The sequence below is a fragment of the Dermacentor andersoni genome, chromosome 10 (assembly GCF_023375885.2).
Source record: "Dermacentor andersoni chromosome 10, qqDerAnde1_hic_scaffold, whole genome shotgun sequence".
Classification (NCBI taxonomy): domain Eukaryota; kingdom Metazoa; phylum Arthropoda; class Arachnida; order Ixodida; family Ixodidae; genus Dermacentor; species Dermacentor andersoni.
In genome coordinates this window covers 128,728,805-128,747,990 of record NC_092823.1, presented here as the reverse complement: position 1 = coordinate 128,747,990, position 19,186 = coordinate 128,728,805, and the positions used below count along the sequence as shown (strand labels likewise).

At 42.4% G+C, this 19,186-nt stretch overlaps 2 protein-coding genes across 5 annotated transcripts in view; both read left to right on the top strand.

Annotated features, from left to right (window-relative positions):
* The window catches only part of LOC126545018 (uncharacterized), a 30,101-nt gene extending 11,523 nt beyond the window's left edge, over nt 1–18,578 (top strand). The window contains exons 2-8 of one of the 4 annotated variants that reach the window (XR_008615126.1): nt 4,615–4,696; nt 6,782–6,817; nt 7,455–7,490; nt 7,594–7,629; nt 8,294–8,332; nt 10,050–10,144; nt 10,457–10,545. Coding sequence is in view for 2 of the 4 variants with exons in the window: in XM_050192628.3 (XP_050048585.1) it covers nt 4,615–4,696; nt 6,782–6,817; nt 7,455–7,490; nt 7,594–7,629; nt 8,294–8,332; nt 10,457–10,540 (313 nt within the window). In the remaining 2 variants the exon portion in view is untranslated. Of the gene's footprint in view, nt 1–4,614; nt 4,697–5,293; nt 5,630–6,781; nt 6,818–7,114; nt 7,249–7,454; nt 7,491–7,593; nt 7,632–8,293; nt 8,333–10,049; nt 10,145–10,456; nt 10,589–13,546 lie in introns of those variants that run through there. The other 3 variants (XM_050192628.3, XR_008615127.1, XM_055078126.2) reach the window with 3 other exon arrangements.
* The window catches only part of LOC126545019 (uncharacterized), a 56,395-nt gene continuing 50,813 nt past the window's right edge, over nt 13,605–19,186 (top strand). Inside the window, exon 1 of the mRNA XM_055078125.1 lies at nt 13,605–13,689. Coding sequence (XP_054934100.1) covers nt 13,679–13,689 — 11 coding nt within the window. The 5' untranslated portion in view covers nt 13,605–13,678. The remainder of the gene's footprint in view (nt 13,690–19,186) is intronic.

Sequence of the window (19,186 nt, the reverse complement as noted above, 5' to 3'; positions counted from 1 at the left end):
ACTGTAATATAGTGGTGGGAATCAAGCGACCTGTATGTAATTATTTTAATATAAGGCCAATTAGTCATGATTTACCCTTTAAAATATGCTTGATAAGGAAAGCTACATGAAAATCTTAAATATTGTATAAGGGAGTGGATGTTCTGCTGGCAGCCGGCAGAGTCTCTTAAAGGAAACCTAGGCAGTTGAGTCATAATACTGGCAAAAGAAGAGTACCTGAGATTAGAATAAGGCATGTGGTGCATATTTGGCTGGGCATCTAAAGGGCAGTGAGGTGATCAAAGCTGGAATCACCCAAACTGGTCTGGCAGTTGAGGGCTTGCTGAGGCCTCAACTGAAAGACGAAATTTCTTTCAAACTACTCTGCAAACATACTATTCATTCTCTAAGTATAAATGATTTTAATATGTTTTAAAAATGTGATGTGTATAGGGATTGTCAACTAAACCACAAGAACAAAGTCACTTAGCTTGTGTCAACACTCACTTTTAAACATACATAGTTGTTTAATTGAGCAAGAAAAATAGATTATGTGGGATGTTTGTGGCTTATCTTCGGTGGTGTGCTTTCTTGCATTCCTCAGCTTATTTAATATTTTTTTTTGTTTTGCAATACTGCCAGTCTCTGTGAGACCAAAGCAGGGGGGCACAGTTTTACAAAAAGAAACAAACAGGTCATGCTTCATGGTACAGTAAAAGAAAGAAAGAAAAGAGAAAAAGCTTCCTTAACTACTGTAGAAATCACCAATGATGATGTGAAATACAATACTTTTGGTTCGTACAACAATATGGCCATAACAATATAACAATATAGTTGGTATAACAATATAATAATATAGTATTACTAGAATTTATATAAAAATAGCGAATAAATGACCCATGTAAGATTAGAGAAGTTATAAAGCTAACAGATAATCGTGCAGAAGCGGCCAGTTTGGGGGTTGAAATGCAGACATACCACGCCCAGAAATAAGTATTACAGCTTAATACATGTGGACCTGTTAAGTGGCGTATTCTCTGTTGGATGTGTCTAGTAGGTTGATAAATGATGAAAGTGACGGAGAGGAAACTATGTCTGAGTGGAGGAGATTCCATTCTTTGATCGCACGGGGGAAAAGTGAAAACTTGATTGTGTCATTGCGAACACTGTACTGGTTTAGTGTAAATGGATGATTTTTTCGCGATGGACGTGACTGTCACAGGAGCTCATTGCCTGTGGTTCCTTGAACAAAATGTTTGGTGTGATCTTGATATTTACTGCAACATTGTTGAAAGCATGGAAATGGAACTAGCCTTTTTTTTTATGGAAACACATACACATTGTATGTTCTAAATCACTCATAATAATACTCAGCCCGTATTGGGTTTAGGGATGCATAGCACAAATACAACACATAAGTTGTTTCATGGCAACAAGTGTGCTAAAAGCTACTTGGTACTTATGCTACACAACATAGTTGCACAGAACTCACAATCCAGTTGTGTATAGCTGAATACCACATGAGCTTGCAAGCTCATTTTGCCATAGAGAGTGAGCAATTGAGCCGTGCTTCCTTCACAATGCAAATTGAGCTACTCGCATGACATTCCTGATATATATGCAACGCTCAAGTGAATTGCCTGTTGTCCAAAAGGGTGCATAAGCCTGTCGTATTTGGTACAGCAGCACAAAATATGTCATCAGTTCTTTTTGTTAATGTCATGCTTTATTTTGTGATTTCTGTTTGGTGGAAGAGAGATTCCTTGGTGGTCCTGATTATCCTCACAAAAGGTGTTGAATGTGTTGTGTTTCTTGAGGACATCTAGGACAACTAGGGGACAGAGCTTGAGACTTTTCATGCTCTGCATCACATTTATGTACATTTTTTGTCCTAATTGTTTGATTTTGTGTCTCCCCCTCTCACCTTGAATTTACTTTCCTATCCCAGGACAAGGTAGAAAACCAGTTTATAGACTGTTGTACCTCCCTGTCTTTCCATCTCATCCTCGTCTCTCCTTTTGAGGTTTTCATTTTGTTTTTATGCATGAGCATATATTGTCATGCTGCACGACACAGCCGAAGGAAGAGAAAGTAGAGTTGTGCACGAGGAGCTGGCCGCTGCCTGTTGGCCTTGCATGACCATCCTGTTCCTTGCTCTACGCTAACCATCTATCGTCTTGTAAATAAACCCATCCCACCAGTTTAGCCAATGTACCCATTTCCACACATTGGCCAAACTGAATGGTGCATCAATGACTGGCTCAAGGAGCATGTGCTAAAAGTTAAGAAAAAAAGAGGACAAATATGCACATTTGGTTGCCCATATCATCGCATGTGGTTGCGAGGCACTTTTTTCTGAGACCACTATCTTAGGTAAGTCTGAAGAGCACACGGCTCGAGTGGCACTAGAAGCATTTCATATCCACAAAAATTCACCTATCTGTGTAAATGAAACATCTTTGCTTTTGCACAGCGCCGAACTGGACTTCTTGAATTCTGCTATCAAAAGCAGGCAGCAGTTCACCTTTTTTAGTTTTTACCTATGTTTAGCACATTCGCATGGGAAAAAGGGGTGTGACACTTGTGCGTGGCTCACTTTATAAAATCGGAGGGTGTGTCAATTGTAATAAACAGTTGGTAGTAGCGTTTGTCCATGTCTTTCATGTCTTCTTTATGTGTGTGTTTTTTTCACTGTTTTTTGGAATTCATATCATGCTGTCATTAAAATTTAGGAGCGTTTCGAACCAAAATGTTCATTTGCATAAACTAGCGTTTCGGAGCTAATGTGGCTCCTTCCTTGCGGGTTGGTGGGGAAGTGCAGCTTATAAAGGTCTTCGTAACAGGGTGAGGAGAGCAGACAGAGAGTTTCGTGGGGAGGTTAACTTTTCTTGTGTCCTTGACCGATGGGGAAGGCAATGCGGACCAGGGAGCAGTGCTTTAAAACAATTGAGCCCTCTGTAAATTTTCCTAAATTCAACTATTGATGCCTGAATGTGTATATTTTCTCTGATATAATCTCATTACGGGTATTTATGCCGTTATATAGTGCAGTCGGCTATTGAATACTTTTTAAGCAAGGGCCTTCGTAAGTAGCTGAAATAGTAGCTTTTTGCTCCTGTCTTTGCATTTTTCTTTCTGCATATATTTAGTGCTCAATAAAGGAGTCTTAATGTACGGATTTGGAATAAGTGGCACATACTACGCACATGCTTTTGTTAAAAACATGCAAATAAGAAAATTAGTGGGCAGAAGAGCTCTATGTGTAGTCACTAAAAGGGCTTTGGTCAGTAGAGGTGGGAAGCCTGTGGCAGAAGGCTATTTCACTGATTAATTTATTGAATATCTTGAATTGAATTTATTGAATATATTAATATCTTGCAGTGAAAAGCAGGCAAATTTATTCTCGGGAGGGGCATTGAGTTCAAATGTTACGAGAGAAAACAACAAATGAAGATCCTGTCTGCTTCCTCTGAAGCAGAAATGGCCATTCAATTGTGTACCTTTTCCTTTAGTGCTGCATTCAAACTATCCAGAAACTACATTGGGTCTGCCAGACATACTGCCTTATTTTAACCCCTTATAGGGACACTAAAGACAAATACTAAGTCAAGCTAAAGTGATGGATTAGTTCTCAGGAATCTCTAAGGCGTCAATATTATTACGAACAGAGCCTAATTACTAACCGAGAAATCGAGGTAAATGCAGGACATGATTAGAGACTCCACCGAGACATTCAAGCGCTTGCCCAAAGAAGAAAGCACCCCTCAGCTAAATCCTGTCACTAGTACTGAACCACTCTTTGGAAAAAACATCCTCATATTGTATTATAAGATGAAATAAAATGCTACTTGTCCAGCTCCATTTCATGTTTAGAAAAAAGAACTTATTGAAATCACCATTGACAATGACGCAGGTGGTCGAAAGGTTCCGTTCTCACTCGACTCACTGCCGCCCGTGCTTTCGTGTTTCAGTACTTTCCTGATCGCATAGTGCTGCACTAGTTTTGCTGGCTCGCGAAACTCGCACAAACTGCAATTAGCAGAGAATTCAACTTCCATGTGATGTTGTGGGATGTCCAAACGGTCTACGCCACTTGACCAAAAAGCAGCTGCAGCGGTGAATCCACTGCTCCGTCTTGGCTCGGTGCCGCCAGTTGTCGGGCGCCGTTTTACTCACCAACGGCAGGAAAAGGCGGTGATTGCGTATGCAACGTCACCACTCCCCCGGTTGGGTAGCGGGAGATTTGAATTTCGAAAAAGGTATTCAGACCCATCAGATACAATTTTCTCGTAAACTAAGTCTTTTCTTGGCACGAAACAAGCATTTCAAGGTTCCTGGAAAGGTAAACAGTTCACGTCGACTTAGTATTTGCCTTTAGTGTCCCTTTAACTTCCATGACAAATTCCAAAAGAGGTTGTAGAAATGCAAAAAAGATTGACGAGAGTTGTTATGTATCATTTTCTTGTCAAAATTAGCAGAAAGGGAATGCACATACATATGCAAAAATTTCAAAATATTTACAATGAGTTACCTTGTCATCAGCAGTTAAGAGGTTATATGTATCAGATATGCATCGTGCTGTTAGCTGAGAAACATGCACCTAAGTGGGTGACACGTTTCTCTTCTATATTGCAGGACTGGTGATAAAAACTTGCAGAGACCTTTGCACAGCCTTGCCAAAGAACTCTACTCCAACGAAAAGGCTCAAGAAGGCAAGGTACAATTCAGTCATTCTTGTCTGTCTATATAAGAGTGACTGAAAATATTTCATTGGCTTTTAAAAGAAGTTGAAAATCAATGATAAGTTCAGCTGTATATGCAGCTTCTGCAGTTACAGAAAAGCCACTTTTGTCAGGAATGGCAAGCGGTCACCAGAGAGAAGATAATATATGTATGTGAATATTGTGATGTGTGCATTAATACATTTAGGTGTGTGGCTGTTCTTTTTACTCTTTTCTGGAGAAAAAAGTTTTATTTCTTTTACGGCACTTGTTTACATAATCCCTTCGAAGTGATGTGGATTTTTGATATATACCGTATATACTCGTGTAATGGATGCACCCTTGTAAAGGTCGCGCCCAGAACTTTGTAAAAAAAAAAAAACCAAAATATATCTAAATATTACCCGTGTATAAGCTACACCCTTGACTTTTGAGACAGTTGGAAGTGTTGTCAGTTGTGTGGCATGAGAATCCCAAAGCTCTTTTCCAATGATTGGTAGCAAAACAAGGCAGCCGTGCCGAGATTTAGTGGCTGCCTCTGAGGCTATGTCGTCGCTGGTCTTTGGGTTGTCACCATTTATTCCATCCGGCAGGTGACGTGCTACGGGAATAGCCAAGAATAGGGAGAACCAGTATGAGCAAGTACTTTAGTTCAATAAAGGCAAGTACCACTAAAAATATTTAAAAAAAAAACGTTGTCTTTTTCTCCGTGTAATAGCCGCACCCCCGATTTTCACCCCTAATCTCGGAAAAGAACCTGCGGCCATTACCTGAGTATATACGGTAAATATGAAATGAGTTATTAAATGAGGCTTATAGTACGTCAGGAATGGTGCAATACTCCAGAGTAAGTCAACCTTCTTCTGGCAAAACCCATCTTGCAATGACTGTTGACGGTAATGTGACCAGCATTCAAGCAATGTGGTGACTCATTGCTGAAGAAACAGAATCTGTAGCGGTCATTCCGAGACCTCCATTGCTTTGGCTGTATGCGGCATATGCTATTGCCGGTATGGGCTCACTTTGCTGTGACACTCGCATGGTCAAGGCTGGCTATGAGCATGACAGCACGACAATGACTGTACGATAATGACGCAGTGACAACAATGGAATGGCCAAGAAATGCTTCGATGGAATGATGAAGGCTGTATGAGGGCAGCATCAGGACAATGGGAGGGCAACCAGTGTGTGATGGTGATACGTACTAGAGTCATGACTATATCATGAAGACTGTTAGATGATGATGGTATGAAGACAACCGAATGGCAAAATCGAACGACCAAGATGGCATGACGATGATATGATAACTAACGCACATCGAGGACTGTCTGAGGATGAAGCAGTGATGACAATAGCATGACAGTGGCGACGTCAAGATTGAATGATGACAGTGTAATGCCAACAGAGTGACAACAGCGGTATGACGATGACGACTGTGTGACAATGATGGCATGACGACAGTCAGATTGCAAAGTTAGAATGATGACAATGGAACGAGCATGATGGCATCACAACAGCGACATGACAACGACACAATGACGACGATGGAGCATCCATGACAGTGTGATGACGAATGCATGATGAGTCTATATTGATGGTGTTATTACTACAATGGCATCACCACCACGAGCACATACCTAGTGGTTCAAGCTATTAGACAATTTGGGTCATCGTGTTGGCGTAAAAGGCGTGACGGCAACAGAATGACAAGTCTGAAGACAAAAATCTGGAATGACAATGATAGAACAACCACGACAGCATCACGACCACAAGTACATACATAGTGGCTCAAGCTAGTAGGCAACTTAGGCCAACGCGCTAGAGTAAGAGGCTGGTTTTAGTTAGTTAATTGGACGGACAGACAAGCTCAAATTAAGCAGGCAAAGAACGCTAACTGCCCTTATAAAATTAAAAAAAAACGTGTTACTAATGTTTACTGCTTTTTATTTCTTTCTAAAATGTCATGAAAAGCACCTTGCCTTAGAAGTCTACATTTTTAGACATAAACTGTTCAACCAGTATTATGATGTGTTTAATTTGGAAGCATCACTAAACTTAATATAAAAATTTCTTTGTTGCAGGTTGACTGTTGCTTGCAGACAGATGGCACTGGAAAGGTGATTTTTTTAAAGCTCTTTCTACAGCGAAGCTATTAAGAAGAGTTCCACAATAGCTTTCGTGCAACGCGTGCACGAAACCGGATGGGGTCGATATCGCATGCAAATGCAGCGCCACGCATGCCAGAGCCCGAATTTGGTTTGAAATGTAATGATTGATGATTATATAAAATAGAGGTTACCTTGCGTATGTCTTAGTCGAATAGACAACTTATGTGTGCATCTTCTTTAACCAGTAACCCACAATTATTTATTCTCATGCCCCATTATACCGGTTCCACATTGGAAATCAACTAGGTATTTGTACGGCTACGGCGGTAAAAGCTGATGTTGTGGAGCTGCATCGCTGCCTGCATGGGAGCCATCACTAAGAACAGCCGGCCACAAAAGTGCTCGAGTGCAGCAGCAACTGCTCCTGTTCAGCTGAGGCCGTGAGTCAGCAGACAGACCCCCTAGTACTTCTGAAGTATGCGAGAACTTGCTTATACAGCTTCACTTTCTTTGATGTATCAGTTGTCAGATTTGCAATCATCTGTGAAGCATTTTTTAAATATAATTAGTTGTTGATCTTTGCCTTATTATTTTGAATGTTGGCAATAAAAGATTGTTATATCTGTAATAACAATATTTCTTCCAGATTGACTGTTTTGTGCAGACTGAAGATGCCGTAAAGGTAGTCATCGCATTTTCTTCAGTTCATTATGGTTTAACCTGACATTGCATTGTGAAGCATTTTTTACCTATAGTGATCATTTTTGTTTTCCTATTATTCACAGAGTGCTTCTGAAATGCCAACAGAGAAATGCATGAAGGTAAGAGTGTGTTCTATTTTAATAAAAATAATATTGTCCATGAGGCAGATCTTCACACCAACATCGTTACAGCGACTGCTCGCTGTTATTGAGTAACGTCTATTCATGTTTGCCTGTGTGTGCCTGACACTGTGTTTGGTAAATTAATTAGGAAATGAATGTTTACTGCAATTTATATGCCTAATAGGACTGAAAACCTTACTTCGTGTAGTCGTCCTTGCTATCGCTATCACTGCTTCGCCTTTCGAGCAGAAGTGTGCCATATTTTGTTTTTTTTTATTTCTTATTTTTTAAGTCATGAGCTATATTTTCACCCTCACCTATATATTAGTACAGTAAGGAACACTTAACGATTGTTGCATTAATTGTCAATTTTTGTTTGTGTGACAGCACTAGTGAGCTTATACATCATTTGTGTGACTAAATTGAAGATGCATGCATCTTTGTTCATCCTTCTCAAGAAGCCTTGAAGAAGAAGAAATAATTCCCGGAATTCCCAGAAATTTTTGTTGCTTGCTATGTGATAGTGATATGGGAATGTAGGCTGACACATCATGGGATTGAGTTTCCTGCTTTTGAAATTGTTACTTGCCTTTGTCGCTTCATGTGCTAAAAAGCTATTCAGATTCATTTGCAAACTGTGTGTATATGATTGCTTTTGCAGGTTGTTGCAGTGCAAACTGAAGAATGTCCAGAACTGCAGGTAAGCCAGTTGCATACTTACCGTATTTACTCGCTTAATGATGGCACTTTCCTGTCAAAAAAATTGACACAACTTCAGGGGTGCGATCATTACGGGGCTTAAATTTCCCACGAAAGGAAACATTTTCTTTTTTCATCCCGCATTTGCTGCGGGATGACAAGCAGGCGGCTGCCACTGTCAGTGCGGGACACCAAAACAAAAATGGCGGCCGGCGGAGCAAGCCGAACGCGCCGGAAGCGATTATTTTTCCTCTCACGAGTACATTATGCGCATTGAAACAGTTCCTTCTGTATCAGTAATGAATAATATCGTTAATATCGACAAGTTTGTGACAATAACATAGCCATGTCCACTTTGAGGGGACAGAAACAGAGATGGGCTTTGATTTTAAGGCGGAAGCTTTTAATGGCTCATTGCTAAGGTCATCTGCCATTAGCAGAAACTGGCACAGCTTTCCGGCCTCCTGATTGGTCTTCTCTGTGTCGTGACGTCACTGTCGCTAGGCACAGGTGTGCGCCTCCTGATTAGTTCGCGTGTGTGACCTCACTGTCGTCAAGTGTGGGTGTTGGGGTGGTTCGGCGCCGTGCGGATGACTCATCACATCGGCACGCATGGCGGCCGTGTGTTCGACGGTGCGCCCTGACGTCACTGTCGTCAGACGCTTGAGGTGGCCTCCCGATTTGGCGCTGTGTGGCCTGACGTCACTGTCGTGAGGCGCGCGTGGTGACCGTCTACTTGGGTGTGGTGTGGTGGCGGCGGTGGCAGCAGTTTACTCTGCGGTATCGTGTGGGAAGGATGCCTCGTCTCACCAAACCAGTGTCTCCCAACACGCGACGTGCGGCAGCCGCTGAACACAAGCGGTGCTTAAGAGAGGCTGAGCATATACGTCGCATGCATCAGGGCGGCGAGGTGCGTCCGACACCACAGAGTCCAGGGGCACGATGGGCCAACGCAAGAGAGGCAATGCGCTTGAAGCGACTTGCTGCATGTCCGGGTACCAAGGCAAATGAAGCTCAGAAGCGCCATGACCGCCATCTTGCCGCGGCAAGCCAAGCAAGTACAAGTCAATCGAGCGAAGTGGATGATGAGGATGGCCAACTACACCCCGACACCGCCATGGAAGACGCATCTCCTCCTGATCCACAGACGGCGCTGCAACAGTTCGGCGCTGCAAAGCAGCCATCCTGGATGTCGACCCACCAAAGCACAAGGAGTTCACCAGCCATGAGTTGCAAGCCGACATCCTCCCAGATGACACCTTTGAAATGATGGACTCAGAAGACATCGAAACGATAGACATAGGCGTAAACGACGTTGCAGGCATTTAATAAACAAACATTCACATAACAGTGTACAAGTTGTGGGCCTCTGTGGTGTTTCGGACGCAACAAATCGCCATTGGAAATGGTGTCAGGCTTCTGCCGTTTCACACTTAAGTCTCAACAAAGTGTCTTCCATTTTTTTTTACAATGTCATCTCGTGTGGTAGGCTCTGTAATTCTGCTGCTGTGCACAAGGTTGAGGGTTCAATTCCCGACTGTGGCCACTGAACTCCAGTAGGGGCGCAATACAAAAACATTCCTTTACTGAGCTGTCAGTACCATCAACATGGCACTCGCATGTTGCTAACGACTGATCTAAGCTCTGCGCTGAACTGAGTGAAAGCAAGAGATTCGATTTTACGAATGGGTCTGTAAGAGCATAAAATATTCTTCCAGTTTCATGCAGCATGACTGTCATTGGCTCCCCACACCTGTTGGTTCTTAGTGCAAGTCAAAATGCCCTGGCAGGGAATGACACACATCTCTCACAAGTGAGAACACACTGGATGACTTCTTGCATTTGGCTCATGTGTTTCTTGCTTTGTGTTTATTTTTATCGCTGCTTCGTATATTGATTTTCTATGGAGATTTGTGAATCGACTGAAGAACCTGGTCCAGTGCCAAATTTAAGCTCCTTCCAATGCCAGTTATATGGCCATGTTTAAGGGCAAAGGTATACGTAAGTATGCCCAGCATACATTTTGTGTTGAGTCTTAGGAGGGGATGGCCGTGTACTAAATTTTAGATGCCCAGTCTGCTGATCTTTCCTCCTTTTATTTTTTTGCCTTGCAACAATACTTCAGTTCTACGAGCCTACCTGTGAAGCTACTCAGTACGAGAGTGAATGTCCATCTGCTGTGGAAACAGAGAGCGAAGATTGGCTCTAACGACAAACAAGGGCACACATACTAATCACAAGGAAAGCATCCTATGCAGTAAGTGTGCCTGTTTCATACTTTGTACTATAACTCAAGGATGGCTACTCTTGCCGAGCATTTACACGGCAGCCGCATTTCGATGGGGGCGAAATGCGAAACCACCTGTGTACTTAGATTTAGGTGCACGTTAAAGAACCCCAGGTGGTCCAAATTTCCGGAGACCCCCACTACGGCATGCCTCATAATCAGAAAGTGGTTTTGGCACGTAAAACCCCATAATTAATTTTTTTTTCTTGCCGAGCATTTAGATTTGGCACATCATGCTTAGTGGCTAGCCTATTATGAGCATTTATGCTTCCTCTGATAACATTCTTGCTTGTACAACTTGAGTGTAGGTTCCGAAATGCCTTGCACGCTATTCCACTTCGTTAGCATTTCCTAACAAAAAGTATGGGTCACTTCACTCTATACCTGGCAACACTTTTAATTTTAGAATACGAGTTATAAATTCTTAGGTTACTTCTGAGAGATTTATGTAACACTTTCTATGCATCCTCTTTCAGATATGCTCACTGAGTAGTATTCGGCTTGTGTGGGAATAATTTGGCAAATGATATTAAGTATGAAATGTTATTGCACAGTATCTGCCAGTCTTGCAGACCCTGGCTGATTTCACTTGTGTTTCAGCCAATCAGACTAATCTTTACATTCTAGCAGACTAGCCATTTGTCAATAATTGTTTGTTAACAATAGATGGTTATAAATCAAAGCAAAGAAAACCTTGCGCTACTGACTGAGCCAGCATTCAAATCCGGAACATTGATTTTGAGACTAGTGTGCTGCAGCTGACTAGGCTACAAATCCTTTCCTCATGACGAATTATTTTCTCATAAATTTGCTGTGGGCTCAGTAGTGCAAGCACATATTCGATGAGCTGCTGCCACTTGCAAATGTGGGGCTTTCATATAACGGAAGAATGTCCCAGAATGAATATCAAGGTGGAAGTGATTCATTTGAAAAATAATACAGTTGTAGTGAGATATTAGGTAACAGTGATGAGATGACTAGAGAAGGAGGAAATGGTCAAAGAAACAGGAGCTGGGCATTTCATTACGTTGGCACTGGTGATCCTGGGAGTGAGGTGCAGTCTTGGAGGCCATGGGGTCACTTCTGTACACTTGGAACATAGTTATAATGAAGTTGCAAGGGGAGCCAAAATTACTTCGTTATGTACTTGATTGCCATTTACTGTAATATACATGCCTAAATGGGCTGTTTTGATGTGTTCTGACATTAATTAATGTCACCGATGAGCGGCTAGCATTATATCTCAAGCGAATGACAAGTGATCGCTGTACATGCCGAGGTAAACAAATGCACCGGTTGGTGCTTTGTACTGTCAGCGGCATTCTTGCGAGATACAAATGCAGAAAATCGTGCTCCACATCTTACAGTGAGCATGCGAAACACTTCCCTGAGAAGGGGCAAAACACCTAAAATAGCAAGCAGCATGTATAAAATCAGATAGGGTTAACCTTGGTCTTCATGTTGCAGTACAATATGTAGCACATGGGCTCTGGTTCTCGTGGTGGCGGGTAAAATGCGAACAGCGATTCGTGGCTATTAAATTCGTCACAATCATAACTGTCAATAATTGACAGATTCGAAGAGCTGGTGCAGCTGACATTGTCACCTGAAGGTCCGGCGAGGTCACTAATGAGCTGAGCGTCTGCTCTTCACTGGTTTCGTTCACCCAGCTGGTGAAATCAGCATGCCTTGCGCGCCTTCCCCACTGAGGACACTTTGTAACGTCACACGAAGTGGTTCACTCAACTGCTTCGTCAGGTTTTGGTTTCATTTTTGTGCTTTTTTGCTTATTTAAACCTGCTTTCAATCTTGCAGAACAATACTATCAGATGCGTGACAGGGGGGTCTCGGGAGCCTAAACATTCTATTACGTTGACATGATCAAAATGTCGTAGTTTCCCTTTAACAAGGTTGTAAGACATAATGCCAGAGTTTTTTTTCGCAGTTAATATTGTGTGAACGTAAATTGTACATTACATTTTTAACCACAGTGCCACACATTGATGACATGTCCATCACGCAAAGTTCAGGAAATTGCTGCACCGTGGTGCTGCTATTAGTTCCGCCAAAAAAGTTTTTCCCAGGAGCATTACAAGGCCCCTTCAAAGGGGCCCTAAACTACTTTTAATCGAAATGGAGAAAGACATTTGAAGTGAAAATAGGCTATTTCAGAAATACTTTGCTGCAAAAAGTACTTCAATGCATTCAGCAGAAGCAGAGGTATTGGCAATCAAACACTGCTTCTGCTGTGCACTGATTCCTTCTTCAATGCCTTGCACTGCGAAGGCCACTGTGGAGTAGGGCATGCCCACAATGCTTTGCCTTCTGAATGTCACCATGGTGCGCAGTTCAAATTTCATTTTGGATGTTAACGTAGATGCCATGACTTCCGATTTTGGTGCCTATATCGTGCTAAACGTAAGCCAAATGCGGTTGTCCTCAGGGAGCTGCAGTGCGCTTATCCAGTGGACCTGTGGCGGCACCCTATGGCGGCCACGGTATCTACGCTGCACCAATAGCAGCCACGTATACGAACCCGCTTTATTATGAAATAAAGCATCCAGAAGAGAATGAGGAGCAGGCTTCTCTTGAAAAGAGCGCCTTTGAGAGAAAGGTGACTCCACGCTCAGCTTGCGAGCTCCACGCTACGTGTACGACTGCAAAACTTGGCTGAGATGTTCACAGCAGCGTATGCTACCCGTGGACTATGTTATTTCACCAAGCCCAAGGAGTGGTTCAAGGCCCCTTTAATGTTTGACAAATTTTCCCAACAACAAATTGCAGCTGCTAAAATCATGTTTGTGTACCTATAATATGCTTAGTTCCGAATTTTCACTGGTTCACTCTTGCAGAATTTTTATTTGCTTACAAGTGGTTCCTATTTTCTGCCTCTGTAATATCCTTTCTTCTCAATCTTCGCTCTCCTAGGAGCCATGTCGCCAATCACGAGAGGGCCTACACTGACTAGTGGCCTTCATATGTGACATCTTCCTCAAGTGCTTTAATACGAAGAAAGTTCTCAGTGCGCAACTGAGAGAGTCTACACAAGAGAAAAGCCTCATGAGTGTCCGGTCTGTGGCAAGCGCTTTGCTGAAGCAACGACATTGCATGTTGTTATAAATTGCAAATAAGCAGTGGCGAAGGCTGTTATGTGTGCCTGCCATGTGGCAGGAAGAACATGAGTGAATAATTTATGACCAGCTTGTTAATATATGGTAGAATCAAGAAAATGATTGGAAAAAAAAACAGCATTAAGATCAAGGCACAGAATGAGAAGGCAGGTGGTGTATGCTAAACTTCAGTTTAACATATAAATAAGCAAATGCAAAGATAGACACGAAATAGAAATCAGACAACCTTGAGTTATCTTGGCCAACAACAATACCACATCAACTATAATGGGTGTGTACCTATGTTACTGCTGCTTCAAGAAATGGTTCTGTATTGTGAAGGTTTTGGGTGGTGAAATTGTTCTATCACAAGTCTTAATTGCAGAGTGATTTATGCTTATGCATGTGTCTGCTTGTTATCTTGTCAAGTGCTAGTGGTGATATTTTGGAATTTTCCATGAATGATAAAAGTATTGTTATTAAAGGGGGATATTACAAGTTAAGGAAACTTTCACAAAATATCCTACAAACAAATGCCTAACAATATTCTCTTGAAATCTTCGTAAGTTCTTAGTAACTCCACATTTTTGAAAACCTAGGTATGTAAATGCTGCACCTACATAGATTCATTTCTATGCTCTCATTTCTTTCGGCACATATATATGCCATCAAGCATTTGTGCATACTCATACTGACTTCATTGCAGAGCAGTCATCACGACAAGCCTGTGTTGCCGTCTTTCGTGCTGTGTACCAGCATTATCATTTGCTTTAAAGGGGCAAGGTATTAAGCTTCTTCGACTTGTACATTACATGTGAGAACTTGATGTGCAGGGAACACCATTCGTTTTTATTGCAGCCACATGAAAAAATTTTTTAAATTAGCTTTGCATATACTGTAAAGGATGTTGACAAACGGCATGAGGGCTGAAAGTAACTTCACTCCATAAATGTGGAAGATCACTGTTTTCAGGCTCCACAGAAGGCAAAACCAGCGGGGTGATTTCTTAGTGGGTCAAAAGGTGTTCTTCAGCAGCAGAGAACCCGTGTCGCCACCCCGGTGCATCGTAATATTTCACACATGTGGTCTGAAGACGCAGGAAAGTGGGTGGCGTTGGGAGCCGTTAGGCCTAGAAGCGCGTACGGAGGCGTGAATGGCTGCCTTCTCGCGCTCTGCCCAGGACGAACCATGGGCAAAACATCATTAGGGCATCAATGGGCATGCCTCAGTGGCAAAGGAGCGATTTCAGAGTCAGAAAGATTGTGTAACCCGTCGTGCGGGCTCTTGAACGACGGGCTGGCACCAGAGGCACAGTCTGTCTTTGGACTGATAGTTTTATGGGCCCGCCCGTGACGGATCACCCACAAATTGGCATTGTATCGGTGGGTGCACTTCAGCAGGGATGCCCCTTTACGGTATACAGCACGCGATTTTTAATTAAGGTGCGAAAATGGGGCAACTCAGAGGTTTCTTTCTCCATTAAGTGTTCTGGAAAACGCTGGGAGATTTTAACATGTCGCAGAGCAGAATGGTTTGTGTGTTATTGGTGTATTCGTTGTTCATTGTTTTCTTTCTCTCCCTCTAGATTTTAACATGTCGCAGACCAGAACGGTTTGTGTGTTATTGGTGTGTTCGTTGTTCCTTGTTTTCTTTCTCTCCCTCTACCTTTCTGAATGGTCCGAGAAACGTAGGGAGAGAGGGAGAGAAATAGTGACCAGTGAGTGACAGCCCAGTTGACCCAATCAGGTCACTGGGGTGTTGTAATTTGCCATAAGGGGATTTGGGAGGAGCGACTGAAGGGTTAAAACCTGGCTCCCGACCACTCACGGGGGTTCTGTATGCAGGAAAGGTGCTCTGCACTTTCGGCTCTGCTGAGTTGAAGTGCGGGTTCGTGTGTAATGAAGGGTCTGGATAGATGAACAAGGCTATACACTATCGGCAATGTCGAGTTGTTATGTCAACACTGTAAATACCTGTCAATGTATATGTGTACATAAAATCTAATCTCAAAGTACAAACGTCTATGGCATCCCATCTCTGATCAAAGAGAAGAAACAAAGACGACGGCAGCTGAAGAAAAGTTCCCATGCCAAGTAAGCTGGTCATGCCAGCTTCGAGCACTTCGTGCTACGAGTAGGAAGATAGAAACTTTAGTCATACATTGTGGCAGCATGGTCATGATGCTCTTGCTAGTGCTATAAAACGATGAAGACTGTAGTTGCCATTAGTGCAGCACATACATTCACTTTGCAAGCTTCAAAGCACTACTATCACTCCTCTTTCATATACAAGCAACCGCAGCACATTGCTGTAGTTCGAATGGTGACTGTTGGCTCCTAGGTTTTCGCGCACACATTTTTTTTCAGCCATACGCATACATTTTCTTTTGTTGCACAATTTGACATATGACACACAAGAGGCTTAAGAAAACAGCACATGTTATTGGGCCATTTGGTACTTGCTAAAGGACATAATGCAGCGCAATGATACACCGACAATGAAAGATACATACGCACATCAAAGGAGTTTTTTTATACTTGTGATGAGTGCCTGCGTTCCTTAATTATCATTTTTTCATTACTCTACATTATATTTTTCAGTATTTATACAAGCCACTTCATGGTCAAGTGCAAATACCGAGTAAATTGCGAGTAAAGCTGTCCAACTTTGTACAAATGCATGGTAAAACAACACAAAAGAAATGTGATGGTGAAGGAGGAACATACGTGAATGCCTAAGTTTTCGTCTAGTTCTTTATTGATAACAAGGATAGAGGGTCCCGATAGAGGGTACCGAGGGTCCCATTGCAGTCTTTGACTTTGGGACCCTCGTCTGTATATTGCATCTTACCAATTCATTGTATTTAATGAATAATAAACTGAAACTGAATCACTCTATCCTCACATGTAAAAACTCAAACTCTGATGAACTTTCAGTGGAGTAATGCAGGTAGGCAATGACCTGTGCAAAACTATTTAGTTCTCTTTACTCCACTTAAAAATTAAATCTGCGAGTTACTGCTCAATCTTGCTGATGGATTTACAGGCAGCAAGTTAGCTGTATTAGCATGGCGTGCAACTTATAATTGTGCTAAACCAGTGCTGTAAAGTGGACTTCTGTAATATAAGAGATAAGTCAACATGTTAATGTGCAATATGTTTCATGGCCAATGAAAATATATCCTCGCAATCCGCCTCCGCAGTCCCCCTGCCCCGCGAGGAACCCTTGCTCACATTCCATGAGGTTACCGCACACTACTATCTGTCAAGACGGGCATTCCCCCTCCCGCACCCCGCCTTATGCAGGGCGCAGGCAGTGACCCTTCGACTTTTACAAGCCCGTGTGCATAGACTAGTGAGGTGCAATTGCGAAAAATGTTTCACAAGAACAATTTCTAATTTAATGTTGTTTTTACCAAATTGGACTAAGTGAGCTTAAGCTAAAGCTTGGTTATTCTTGTACTTGTTACTTCTAAATGCAAAAATTGCAGTTGCTACGATCCAAGCCATAAAAAGTCATCCCGAGTGGTCTGTAATCTCTGGAGTAATATTAAAATAAACATTTCTTTTTTGGAGTGCCTATTGGGCAGTAGGAAGAATACGTCCCCCCTGAGCACTTCTTCAAATTTTACTTTTACATATAGTATGACATCCACAGGAAACATTTGCGACCATGTCTTCTAAAGAAAGCACTTAAGTAGACCCCTGTGCCACGTATGAAAAATTTTCCTGTAAAATAGTTCAGTGCCATGAAGTAGAAAAGCTGCACATTTGTGTAATGTTGTACATTGTACACACCAGTAGCATTCTTGTAAACCGGATACATCAATCAAATTAGCTTTTTATGCTGTAATTTACCAGCCACGTTTGTGCCGATGCTTGGTGTTTGATTTGGCTGGGGCTGTCTTGCTACACCGATTCACTCGGCTTGTGCAGTAACTTACTTAAACCCTATAGGTATGATGAAGTCATTACCCTGAATAAGGATTGAATAAGGCTGGTACACTTCCCCATACAACTTTGGAAAGAGCTTGCAATAATTGGTTGGGTGAAAGCTCAATCAGTTTCAGCTCCACATTACCAATAACCCAAAAGAAAAAAATTACTCCTATGAAGATGTTGTTTTGCTTGCTTATTTATGTGATATACATTCAAATCAACCTAATAAGGTGCTTCATTGTTTCAAGGCTGAAATAAAAATTTTAATCAACACACTCCTACAATGTTCCTTAATAAGTATGGTGAAAAATTTGCTCTGGTCCAAGGGTTTTGTGCATATGTTTTCACCTGCTAAAACTTGGGTTTTTGCCAGTAACGTTTTTGTTGCCAATCTGATGCTCTATTTGCTTCTTTGCTTAAGGAGCCAAATGCAGCATCACTGTCCTACACTCTATCACTTATAGGTGTTTCTGGGAAAGCCTACTGCCTATGTTGAACACACTGCCCATAAAGCAAAAAGTCGCAAGGGGTTCTGCAGTTTATCTGTTGTAATGTTAGAGCTTGACTTATAGTGGCTTTGTTGCTGCCACTCGGCTACAGTGTGAGCTCATACTGCAGCCGATGCATGCAGTTTGTAGTAGTTTGTAGTGCATGAAGAGAAATGTAAGATTTGTTAAAAGCTGTAGTGGGCCAAAAACGAGAATCTGAAACTAGGACATTGTAGTATAGTGTCGCCCCCTGTCAGATCTCTGTGTTATCGTACATGTATGTTTTGTAGTTGTTTAGCCAGATGGCGCACCCCCCTTCTGTCATGTGACGAGCTGGTACCAATCAGGAGGTGTCATCTGGCATGTGAAGTCCTTTTTAATAATAAACGGCCGCGGGTCGGCTGAGTCTTCGTTGCGGTTTTCATCGGGAGCAGTTAGCTCCGTGTCTCCTTCACTGCGCCGGCGCTAGCCGCGCGTGAAGGAAGCCCCGCTTGCCTGCTGCTGCCGACACAACAGACATAACTAAGGCTTTCTCCCAATTGTGATAGGCTGGTACCAGTGAACATCACTTCCACTTCAGTCCACTTTAGAACTACAAACACACATTCAGGGATTACACAAGGGGTGGTGCGTGTATATTCTACATGCAGTATATGTAGTTAAGGTACAATACAAGCAGCAACAGTCTACAGAAATGCAGAATGGTGTGTGACGATAAGAAGGTAGTACGTACAGTCATTCCAGTTCTTGACTGCCTGACGAAGAAAAAGTTTGTAACGGAGTGGCCCGTGTGCAGGGCTGACAGATTCAGAGGCGAGGGGTAGTAGGCTGAGATGTGCATGATGTTGCAGATGCTCTAGGTTGGAAATTCAGCAAACTACAAAATAGTGAAAAAGAGACTGCACGGCACTGTAGTGATGGAAGAGCTGCGAAGCCAGATGCTGCTTTTAGCAGTGAAGCACTGACGTTATGGAAATAAAGAATTCTTCCAATACAAATTGTTTCCTTGTCTCCTTGCTTAAGGACCACTTT